Genomic DNA, 12,498 nt, shown 5'->3' with positions numbered 1-12,498 from the left:
TCTGTGCGTGCGTGCGTGCGTACCTGGGTTCCTCCATATGCTTGTTCCCACACACACTGTGGGACAGTCACATGGGGATGGAGCGGTGTCCAGCTCTCACACAGGCTTTGTACTGCACTGCGCTTAATACTGCATTAACCACACACACACACCTTAATATTTTTAGCATGTATCATATGCGTCCTTAGAATAGTTCTCCCCGAGCAGCTACATCGTGATCCCATTTGGCATCAGTTGCATTGCATATACACCTACACGTTAACTGAAATGAACACACTGACGTGTTGTCCTAAACCAGTGTCCTCTTAAGAAAGCCAAGTGGAGTGGCAGCCAAGAGGACACACCCAGTCACCCACCACCCACACGGATGCCCACACATTTGTGCACGCACACGAGTAAACGGGTTCCGCCTGGCGCCACCTGTTCCACTCCACCTCCTCGCCCTCTCTGCAGTTTCTCCAGCTGTCCTTCCTCCTTCCTCTTTTCCTTTAATCTCAGGCGTCCTCTTGATTGGGCGGCAGCAAAGATGACCTCTGATCTCTGCTTTCTTTCAGGTCCTCCTCAGTCAGGTGCATCGGCTGCGGGCTCTGGACCTGCTCGGACGGTTTCTGGACCTGGGACCCTGGGCTGTCAGTCTGGTGCGTTCAGAGCCTACTTTTCCTGTACCTGTCTTAGATTGATTGGTTTGAGTTCAAAAAGAGATCAGTTCCCCTTAAATTGGTATGAAAGGGATTGTAGCCATGACAACGATAGTAGTTTAATATAAGAGGTTTCGACATATCTGTCAGTAAAATTTTCGCCTGGTGAAAGGATTCACGTTTGTGGTGATTAAGCAATAAAAATAGCAACTGAAAAACTCAATAGTTACTAGTATTTCCAAAAACGGTGTCCCTGTTAGACATATTTACAGGACATACATATTGCTGAAGATCATTTAAGATTTGATTCCTTAATTTTATATGTGACATGTGCATTGACTTCCATTGCAATGGGATAGGGAGGGAGTTAAAAAGGCGGCAATCTCAACATGGCACATCAAAAACAAACTGTCTGCATGGCTCGCTACTATGCAAGTGAGAAAATGGGCACTTTTTTTGTCATTTGGTGAATTTTTTTGGTGGGCAATGTGGGTTGTTTTTAAAGATAACATATCACAAATTACATTCTTAAAGAAGTTACTGTTTAAATGGCTAATTTTATGCCTTTTTCCAGGGGCAGTGGGGATAATATTGGAGCTGGGAAATGAAAAGCATTAGGAAATGCAGACTCTGCAGCATACAGTTTACCAGGCAACGCTAACTTTGTTATGTTGTAATAATGTCCTGCCATAATGGTGTCATCATGATGTGATTTATACCATGTGAGGATGAATGAATGTTGAATCTAAATAAGACGTAGATTGTGTCGTGAATATTATTGGTTGCAAAAGTGAATGCATTTCTACACTAAATCATGTAATTTCTTGACATCATATGATCATACATTTTTCATTTTTATAAGCTTTTGCGGGTGCCTACATGTAGGATGCAGAAATACATAAAAATATGCAGTTTTGAACGATGCATGATGAAAATGTCTGCCTTCTTGGTGACTACTTTTGACCTCACTTATCATATGATATCTTATGATGGGGGATCATTTGCTGATCAATATAAACTTAAAATTGTCTTTCTGGACCTATTACTTGCAGAGATATGTCGGGCCAATGCTTTTCTTGACCTTTGACCGGTCAGCTCCATAAGTTAATATCGCCACCATGTTTGGAGACAATCCGTCCATGCAGCATTGAGTTATACGACAACCTGCTTCCAGCTTACACCTGTGCGCAGGGTTAAAGTCCAAAAATACACTTGCCATCGCCTCTAAAACTCGTTCCAGCTACATATTCCAGTACACAGACATGAGTGTCATCAGTTTTGTCGTTAACGTCTCAGAAAGGATTCTTTAAACGTTGAACTATTTCTTAATGCTCACACAGAAGAGCTGTGTCTTTAGCAACATGTTTACTATATCTACCAGGTCACTCTCAGCTAGCTAGCTGCCACTTACTAAACACAAACCATGTCAACAGAAGATAAATAGCTAAAGTAATAGTAAACAGACCGTGGAGTTTTTTATATATATATATATGTATATATGTTTTTAACATTTGTTGACGATATCGAATAAAGCAAAAAATTAGACCACTACATTTAATTTGTATGCGTCTAGGATATGTAGCACAATGTTTCTGAATATATTGTATAGTTTGTTTGATTTGACTGACGCTCACAGCCCCACACAAGTCAGTGTACATACCTTACTTTACTCTCCAAAAGACAATCTCCTCTTACCGTGTGTGCGTGTGCGTGCGTGTTTCCAGGCCCTGTCTGTCGGGATCTTCCCCTACGTGTTAAAGCTGCTTCAGAGCTCAGCCAGAGAGTTGCGGCCACTGCTGGTTTTCATCTGGGCTAAAATCCTGGCTGTGGACAGTGTAAGTTATGTAAAACACTCGCACACATTAAAAATCTTTCTGCCTCATCTCCTCTAAGCCCTCATGGTCTAGAAACTTTATCAGCGTTTTTAAAATCACAGGTTTAAAGGACCTGTGAATTTGCACATTGGGACCAACTGAATACCCCTCATTTCCCCCCCTACCCCTCGGAACATGTAGGCGACCCAGTGTTTGGTTCCTCCACTCTGTAGAAATGTGGCGTTGCAACATTAGAGGGCTCGCTCCTTTTGTAGATAATTTAGATCTAAAGGGCTCATCTGATCTAATGAACAGCTATTAGTTTTAGGTGATTATACACTAATCCTACACGCTGGACCTTTTGGTGTCATTATTTGAATTGTGTGTGCCTCGTAAAGGCAGAAACAAGGGATGAATAATAATAATTATTAATAATTCTCAAAGGCTACATGTTTACTTTCACGCCTACAGAGGTAATTCTCAGTAAAAACCTTCAACAGTTAAGACAGGCCATCAAGGACAAATACACTTTTATGACAGAGGTGCTGTGAATCCTGTTTGAGTAGAGAGTGAATTTAAGCGAAATCTGCAAATTTCCCCCCCCCCCCCTCATCTCTGAAGTCATGCCAAGCTGACCTGGTGAAAGACAACGGACACAAGTACTTCCTGTCGGTTTTGGCGGACAGCTACATGCCAGTGAGTATTTGACCAATCATGTCTCAGCCACAGCATGCATTCTGCAGTTTTTCTCGATTTCATCCCTAAGTCGTCACTTCACTGACAGTTGAACAGATCTCAGAGTACCTGTCTCTGTTTCAGGCCGAGCATCGAACAATGGCTGTCTTCATATTGGCTGTAATCGTCAACAGCTACAACACTGGACAGGTACGAGCGTGCGTACAGGCATTGATGAATATGTGTTTATTTCTGCACTGCTGTCGGTCTGCTTGTTTGAAGCCCAAAGGAAGAACGTACCAAACTATTCAATCCCCCCTCTCACCGTCATCACGGCGGGTTCTTTCGGGGCCCAGCCGTCACTTTGAGAGATGACTCCATCGCCCATTGTGTGTTGCCGGGAGATATTGGTTATGTGACATTTTTGTCACCGACAGTTCCCTCTATAATCTCCGTCCCAGCCACCTGCATGGTGACACTTTATCACCACAGGTGTCACTTTGGTCTGCTCCTTGCCTACGGTGTTCAATCCCAGATGCCTTTTGTGTCTGACACTGATCAAACGTCCAAGGGTTGGATGTTGGGATGCTGTAGCTTGTCATTTAACACAAACACACGCACACACACTATTGCACAAAGGCATATTCCACCATCGCTTCCAATCTCCTGCTCTCTGCAGGAGACTTTGTTACTTTTCTGTTTAGGTTTAAATGTTATTTAACTCATTCATTTCTCTTTTCCCTGCCTTACTGTTCTTCTCTTGCAAGACATTATATTATTTTCACAAATCAGAAAAGCTATAAGTACTCTCAAGCTCAGAAACACGCATTCCTCTTCCTCTTCATTCCTCTGTGTACATAATGCTTCTGCCTCTCTCACAGGCCTGTGAATAATAGATGATACCCAACAATACAGAGAGAGACTCTGCCTGCTCCCCATCTCTATTATTTATCCCTCGTACTTTCAACAACAGCGCTTATTACTGCAGCATTGTTTTTCGCGAACATGTCGCCGAGCACTGCTGTCTTAATATTGCTGCTCTCAGGGTTCAGCAGCGAGTTGGGATCAGAGCCGGGGGATCGACGGCAGTGCGATCTGAGGCACATAAGGAAAACAGAGGTGGGATGAAGCGACGGGGGCATTTGTCACTGCTGACGAAAGACACCTCCATCTGCAGGAGACAAAGCAGCATTCTCAGCACACTAACTGTGTTCATCCGGAACCTCTGAGGATTGTCAGGGTGCTGAGCATTGAAGCACTTAACAAACAAATGTCTTTATTTACATCACCAAAGTATAACAGACTGGAACTACAATGTCACAGAAGAGCGTACAACTCCGCCAAGACCCAATAGTTCCGTTAAATTCAATCAAACTGCACCAAATCGCACAAACTCACAGATATCAGTCCCCTTAATGTACCTGATTTTTTGTTTCTTTTTCATCTATGAATTATTCCCTGGGAAATTTGATTTCATTTAAGTGTTCTTTCTTGGCCCATGTCCCATCCTTCCACCAAGCTTCATGGAAATCCGTTTAGGGATTTTTGTGTCATCTATCTGACAAACCAACCAACCAACCATGAAACAAACTGACTAGGGCGAAAACATAACTAATTAAACAAAACACTTTATGTACACTAAAACCCTTTCACTGTCTCAAAAGGCATGATCCCCCACCACTGCAGTTGTTTTATTGAGTGTAGCTTCAGTCAAAACACTTGACAGTAGTGAATAGTTAACACTTGTTAACCAATTTAGTTGGTGACATCTGATTCGAATGCTGTCAGGAGGTTTATTTATTATTGAGACTGTCGTTTGTTCTGGCGTTGTACTTGATTGCATTATATTTAGATGTTTGTTATTTTTCCACTCATTTACATTCATGTGGTGGGGGATATCAGAAACACTTTTGTATAATACATAATATGAGGGAGATTGCACTAAGAAAGTGTCCAGGTAACCATTATTACAGTAGGGACTGTCCTTTATATTTGTAATAGGGACATTTTATTACTTTTCACAAAGTTTCACATCCATTACTGTCAAAGAAAGCGCCATATTTGTGTCATTTCCTGAACAGAAAAAACAAAACAAAGCCATCTAAAAAAGGGCTGGGGAGAGTTGTGGCTTGGTTTTCAAAAGATTAAGAGTAAAACATGCCATCTTGTCTTTCTGATTTTAGACTGACTCAAACGTTAATCGGCCAATTACCTTTTGTTCACGAAAAGACTTTGAGGAAGGCTGGAGTGGTTCAAAGGAATAACTTCTGCTGATGCCGAGTCTCATAATCTTTTTGTACATCACACAGTGTGAGGTTACAGGTTAGTGGTGATTAACCTGCTAATGAGTTACAACGCTGCTCCCAGCCTGAGTCCTCTGTACCGCTCAGGAGCACAAGACTGATATGGTGCAGATATTGCAATGAAATACGAAATCTGCCAGGTAATTGTTGACGACCATAATTTGGCCAGCTTTAATGTCTTAGTCCAGTGTCTATTATACAAGTACGATGGTCAAAGTCGATGAGTGTCATGCAGTTAGTCAAGGGAAATGAACGCTGGTGGCTTTTTTCTCTATAATTACATCATAACTGACTGCTCAGGTACCTGAACAAGTGAACATCTCTCACACTCACCATTCTGAATTACTGCTCCCTTCTCCTTCTCTCGCCCTCCTCTCCCCACACCAGGAGGCCTGTCTGCAGGGCAACCTCATAGCCAACTGCCTGGAGCAGCTGTCGGACCCCCACCCCCTGCTCCGCCAATGGGTGGCCATATGCCTGGGTCGCATCTGGCAGAATTTCGACCCAGCTCGCTGGTGTGGAGTCCGAGACAGCGCCCATGAGAAGCTCTACACGCTGCTGTCGGATCCCATCCCCGAGGTGAGGGGTTAATCTTGAGCTCTGATACATGAATATCTTTCTTTTAGGTTCATTCAGTGGAAACAAGCTTCCTAAAAGAATACAGATGAATAAATAAAGTATCTTAATGCCTGGTGAAAAGGAATAATTGATGGAGTGGATGCTGATTCAGGAAGACGGAAACCGTGGATGTCTTAAGCAGAAGTATTTATTATAAGAGCTCAATATATATCAAGGACATTTCTGGTTCGTTTACACAGAACAACAAAGTGGTCAGTGTATTGCGCCCCAAGACAATCTGCCTTGTATTCAGTCTTGTAGTGGTCAGCAGTTGTTAAGACAATCAGAGGACGTACAGACACAAAGAAAGAAAGAGACTGAGATTCATTTCATTCCATTGAAAGCTGAGATTCAGCAACTTGCCCTAACTCACCCAGTGCTGAGACGGTGTCCGGCTCCAGCCCGTCAATGATTTTGGAAAAGCCAATAACATTTAAGAGTCAAGTTTTGGAAACAAACTGTGTCTTCATCCAGAATTGAATTGATGTTGGGGCATATCCAAATATTGTGGTATCTCAGTTCTTCCGAAATCATATTTTTCGAACACAAGTCATTTTGTTGGCAATGTTCTTGTTTCGTAGTAGTTTCTAGTATTTGCCATAAACTGTTGCAAGTTATAGAGTCATAAGTCTTCATTGACAGCTTTAGATAGCACCAGCACACACACACGCTGACCAGACATACACACATTCTGTGATATAGCCTGCTTGAACAAATAAGAGTTTAGTGGGAGTGAAAATACAAAGACACACATACATACACAGAGCAAACACAAAATGCTTATGAACCACTGCATTGAAGCAGCACACACACACACACACACACACAAACCCACACACACCCACACACACACACACACACACAAAAAAGGAGCATCTGTTTCTACCAGTAACTTCCTCCTCCTCTCGCACAGACAGCTGCTTCAGCCATTGGGTTGAAACTGGGGTCTACAGACACACGAACAATGACACACGCGGTTGTGCATTTAGTTTGTATTGTGCATTTTCAGAGGGTGTGTTTTTTAAGGACACAGGAGACTGACTGATCGTAACTGACTGCATCACATTGTATGGAAAATGTCACAATTACAAAAAAAAAGGTCTCAGATGCTGTGTGTGCGTGGGTGTGTTTGTTCCCCCGAGCCGTGAGGAAAGTGACGAGTAGTTGAGGGGACAGAATGAAAGTGAAAGTGAAAGAGGAGCAGAGATCAGAGACTCAGCAGAGTGTTTAATTAAGTTTAAGTCTAAGGGGACAGAACCAAGACGACACTGGTGTTTAGTCGCAGCTTGCATCTCACTACAGCACAAACACACACAGAGAGAATTATTTTTTTCCATTTTGTTAATAGTTTTGTTTCCGAGTTCTTGAGAAACTCATAAACCTGAGTATGCATTTAAATTGGATATCCAGAATAAGGATACGCATTTTTTTTACACATTCCGTGTGTTTATATTCCCTATGTTCAGCGCAGGGCTGTAGGGAGTGAACACGAAGAACTGTTGTATTGGACTGTATTCAATCGTACAGAGGTTCTCTGGTACGTTGACAAGCCTGAGTGAAGATGGCAGATGAAGATGCTTCCAGTGTTACCGTCGTGTCTTCTAATTAACTTTCATGTCAGAGTTCCTTTATGATTTTCTGTTATTCCAGGTTCTAGGAGAAAGAAAAAAACAATACGCCCATCTGATCATTTTCATCAGAGCAATGCTGTGTGCCGCCACATCACCAAGGCGTGCATTACAGGATTAATAATATGAGCTGTAATGATATCTGGAATGTATCCAGCTTTATCAGAAATTATTTTCGTGTTGTCACCGTTCCTCGCTGCAGGTGAGGTGTGCAGCTGTCTTTGCTCTGGGGACGTTTGTGGGAAACTCTGCGGAGAGGACCGACCACTCGACCACCATTGACCACAACGTGGCCATGATGCTGGCCCAGCTCATCAATGATGGCAGCCCTGTGGTCCGCAAGGTCACTGCCACACCCACACACACACACACAGTTGTTTGATATTATAAGTAAGATAAACAAATAAATAAAAAAAATAAAAACTATGGTTACAAAACATATGAATACAATGGCGAAGGCTTTGGTTGCCCCGCCTGTGAATTGAGGACTACTACACTGCAGACACAGACATCCGGATCATTTTGTGTGTTAAAAAGACTTGTAGCTTATGAATTATTTTGCAATTATTATCTAGATAAAACAGACAAAAATAGACGTAAGTCCTGAGGACATTAGCGGTGTGAAGGTCTAGTTCAAAGTTTTGCGAAAAATGTGCATTAGCTTTCTTTCTGAGATTCAGATGAGAAGATAGAAAACACCTTCATGTGTTCAGTGCAGCGCTTTGACCAGGAGGTAATTAGTTTATCTTAGTATATAGACTGGCAGCAGGATGTCACTTTAAGACTCGCCTTAAAACCACAATTTCTCACTTTCGCATTTTTGTATGAATAAACCAAATCAAATACAGCCTCTGAGCTATAGCGGTGCTGGTAGAGTGTTTCACCATGCTTCCTGTCTTCAAGTGAAGTTACTCTGATGAGCTCCAACTGTGTGCTTAGCGTACAGACAGGAGAGTGGTATCAATCCTCTCATCTAACTCTCGACGTTCCTGTGATTAAAACTGTGCTAGAGGCAATGTGGTTTAAACATTTTCATATTGTCTGGGTTGGTCCTTCTGTTTAATCATACTTTTAAGAGCCAGATCACCAAAGAAACATTTACTTCTTCAACAGTTTAAGGACTAAAAGTTTATTGGTTCCTTTATACCTGGAACAATTCTAGTTGGCTTTAAAAAAGAAGAAGAAATGAAACAGAGGAAACGAATGATCACTTTGTTATTTTTTTTCTGTACGTGTTCGACAGGAGCTGGTAGTAGCACTGAGTCACCTGGTGGTCCAGTATGAAAGCAACTTCTGTACAGTCGCCCTCCAGTTTATAGAGGAAGAGAAGAACTACACGGTGCCGTCACCGGCCAACACCGCAGGTACTATAGACTGTAGTGGCGAAATGTGTCCTGATTGTAAGCAACGTGAACAAAGTCTTGTTGATGCTCAACATAATCATGCTGGCGCCGATGTGTCCTTGCTGTATCCAGTATCTTGTTGAGGGGTATCTAGTATGATGACGCAGATGTGTCATTGTTGTGAACAATTGAACATGTGACACGCACAAAGAGTTTGAAAAAGGACGCAGACCAAAGTGGAGGTTGCCAAGTAGATGAACAGAAATAGCTAAATCACCGTCTTGAAGTTATTAGATGTTTTTTAATTTTAAATGAGACACGATATCTGTCAACCACTCAGCATTAGAAGGGGGTCAGGTTAAAAGTCATGAAAATGCAACAGCATTGTAAATATTTGAAGACCAGCCACGGGAAACACCTTACAGGAAGTGGTTTGATGTGTTGTAATCGCACCCAGAGTGTGCCCAGAGTTCATCTGTGTGGGATCTGATCCTCCTGTTTTGACAATCCAGAGCCTGGTAACCTGACCCCGGTGAGGGACAGCCCGGCCATCCCGCGCCTGCGGTCCGTCAACTCCTACACCAACATCCGAGCTGCTACCACTGCCCGCAACCTGAACAAGAGCCTGCAGAACCTCAACCTCAATGAAGAGGGTAGGGGAATGAACAGAATAAAGTCAGATGAGTGAAAGTGTTTAATCCGAGGAAAGGTCAGCAGCACAGTGGACTGCAGATGTAACAGTCCTCTCGCCACGACTTAATTCTATCATTGCAGATCCTGAGAGCGGCTCAGTGAGCATTAATAAGAGGCTTCGCAACCAGCACAGAGGTTGTGAGCGGTTTGCCAAATAGTTAATTTTTGTGTGTGTGTTGATATTCAGTCCCACACCCCATGTCATCATGCACCAGTTTGCACCTGTGAGTTTGTCTGACAAATGTGTGCCGTCGATAGCCCAGAAATCTGAGACGGTACACCAACACTACAAGCGACAACTGCGCTAAAGTAAACTGGCCGCTTGTGTCCTGCACCGTGTGTACACACTGTGTACATACACACTGTGTTGTTCGAGCTGTTCAGCTCAATACAACAGACTAAGGAACTTCCCTCATTGCTAACAGAGGTCAGCATCATCGACTGTGGCATGTAGCACCTTCTTATCCTTCGCTGTCCTCAGCCACGTCTGTACTGCAATAAGATTGGGCCTTATGGAAGCTTTATCTCTCAGTTCCGTCACCAACACTACAGATCTCGCCTCGTCTGCCTGGACACCGGTGGGAGCTGGGAGCTGTCCGTGGTGCTGACCTGTAGGCCTGTTGAGACAAGCTCACACAGTTGTAACTGGGAGGGTTTACACCGTTGGTCACTCTCACTGCAGTTCGCTGTGAGCAGGAAATATCAGTTACTATGGATACTGATAGATGCTTGGCTCACTGAGCTGTTGTATATTATGTTGTTTCCCCCGTAGACGTAGAACAGCTCTAAAAACAAAGACTATTTGTCACAAGTGCATATACTGTGAGATAATGAGAACAGAGAAATATCTATTTTATTTTAGTATATAGTTGCAGCTGTTAGGAAGACAGAAAAACCTGCCCAGTATCAGTATTCTCTGTGAACCCGCACGCCCCTTTGATTTCACTTCATCTTGTAGACACTGGGAAAATGTCTGGGAGAAGAGAGAAGATACCTACCAAACTATTATTTTCAACTGCAATAAAACTATTTTAATGAATAATCATGAGATTCATATTTAGCTAAACAATCTTTGTTATCAATCAGGACATAATCAGGCAAGCAGTAGCAGCATTTGGATCAGATGACCCGCCATCCAAACTTAGCTTTTAACCCTGCCTGTGCCATTTCTCGGTGATTCAGCTAACGCTAACTGCGCTACCCTCTCTGCCGCTGACAGCCTGAGTGATGCACCAGCCCTGAGTGGAGCTCAATCACTGGCACTTGGAGCGCGTAACCCGCCACTCAGACCATTTTCTAATTCACATTCTCTCCGCTTATTCCAATATGCAGCGGTGTTTATCATCAATAAGCGCCGGGCGTATTTCCCTTCTCTGCCAATCCCTGTTTCCACATTTCATCCTGCCGTCAGTGTGGAGGATGCATGTGCGTTTGGGTTTTGTATGAGTCAGAGTATGTTTGCTGATATGGACATTTACAGCAGGAGGTGACTGAGCCTGACGGATGAAATGAAGTTGTGATCAGGTCCTTGTGTTGGAATGTTGCCTCCGGTTTACACAGCTCACGCCTCTGTTTATTTTTGATTTGACTGTCGTCCTTGTTTTTGTCGTTTTTACAGCAATAACAGCTATAATAAAGTTTATTCATGCCGCACTTTTACAGCAGCTAAAGAGCTTTCTAAACAAAATTCGAGCCCCTTCTTCTTCTGCTTCAACCGATTACATTTACAACAGTCATTCTGTGTTTTGCTGATTGGATGTTTATGTATGTACATTTTTCTACATTCAGGCGGACCAGCAGCCTTCTCTCCTGGTAACCTGAGCACCAGCAGCAGCGCTAGCAGCACCCTGGGGAGCCCTGACAACGACGAGTACATCCTGTCCTTCGAAACCATCGACAAAATGCGACGGGTGTCGTCATATTCTTCCCTCAACTCCCTCATAGGTAACGGCTTGTCAGCAGTGCGGTGTTTTTAATTTCATGAATGTTCTTTTGGTTTGATCATTCATGTTTTTTAAAATGTGCAACTGCACCACTTTTACTCCTGAAGGTGCGTTTCCCACGCAGCCTTTGGAAACAGTTGTACACTGTCCTCTGTGCTGGATGAAGTGTTGTGAATTCTGACAAAAAATAACCCAGATAAAGTCTGTGTTACAAGTGGGAAACGTAGAGTTGGAACACTTGGACATTTATTGGGTTGATGGGGTCAAATTAGAGAAATATAAGTTCCAGCTATTTTTTTGGTTTACCCATAGTGGGGAATAAACATCAGGATATCTTTGCTTCTATTGCATCAGTTTTTCTTTTGTGTTGTTTTCTTTTGTCTCCCAGCTTGAATTGCTGAGGGACCTGTTTAAACCGAAAATACATGCAAACCCAAAGATAATTATCTCCCAGCGTTGCTGTTTCATGGCCTGATTTTAGCTCATTGTTTTGATTGGGTTGAGATTGTGTTTGTTTAGATTTTTCCGCCCGCAAATTACCTGATTACAATCAGTCTCATAGCTCTCAACCTTGTTCACCGCTGAAAGGCTCTGATGACCCACTGCACAGTAATTTACAGTACAAGAACACAATAATAATGAATACAAATGCTGCTTTGGGTCGGTTGGGTGCTTAAGAAGCCGAATGTTTGCTAACATGTAAGCCTCATCAACTATTTATTGATTTCGTACATCCTCGTAATGTAAATTTTGCAAGATGCGTCTCTCCTGTGAACACTGCCGATAACACATGTAGAGGTTGGTCTCAGCATCAGTTAATGTAGATGTACCCAGCAGCATATT

The 12,498-nt window shown here is 42.9% G+C and overlaps 1 protein-coding gene across 5 annotated transcripts in view; it reads left to right on the top strand.

Annotated features, from left to right (window-relative positions):
* The window catches only part of rptor (regulatory associated protein of MTOR, complex 1), a 154,183-nt gene that overhangs the window by 102,934 nt on the left and 38,751 nt on the right, over window positions 1–12,498 (top strand). For all 5 annotated transcript variants that reach the window (XM_047333633.1, XM_047333631.1, XM_047333632.1 and 2 more), the window contains exons 13-21: window positions 555–638; window positions 2,363–2,473; window positions 3,074–3,148; window positions 3,272–3,337; window positions 5,818–6,009; window positions 7,879–8,019; window positions 8,920–9,040; window positions 9,532–9,672; window positions 11,501–11,656. In XM_047333633.1, coding sequence (XP_047189589.1) covers window positions 555–638; window positions 2,363–2,473; window positions 3,074–3,148; window positions 3,272–3,337; window positions 5,818–6,009; window positions 7,879–8,019; window positions 8,920–9,040; window positions 9,532–9,672; window positions 11,501–11,656 — 1,087 coding nt within the window. The remainder of the gene's footprint in view (window positions 1–554; window positions 639–2,362; window positions 2,474–3,073; window positions 3,149–3,271; window positions 3,338–5,817; window positions 6,010–7,878; window positions 8,020–8,919; window positions 9,041–9,531; window positions 9,673–11,500; window positions 11,657–12,498) is intronic.

The sequence above is a fragment of the Scophthalmus maximus genome, chromosome 8 (genome assembly GCF_022379125.1).
Source record: "Scophthalmus maximus strain ysfricsl-2021 chromosome 8, ASM2237912v1, whole genome shotgun sequence".
Taxonomy (NCBI): domain Eukaryota; kingdom Metazoa; phylum Chordata; class Actinopteri; order Pleuronectiformes; family Scophthalmidae; genus Scophthalmus; species Scophthalmus maximus.
This window is presented reverse-complemented; position numbering and strand designations above follow the sequence as displayed.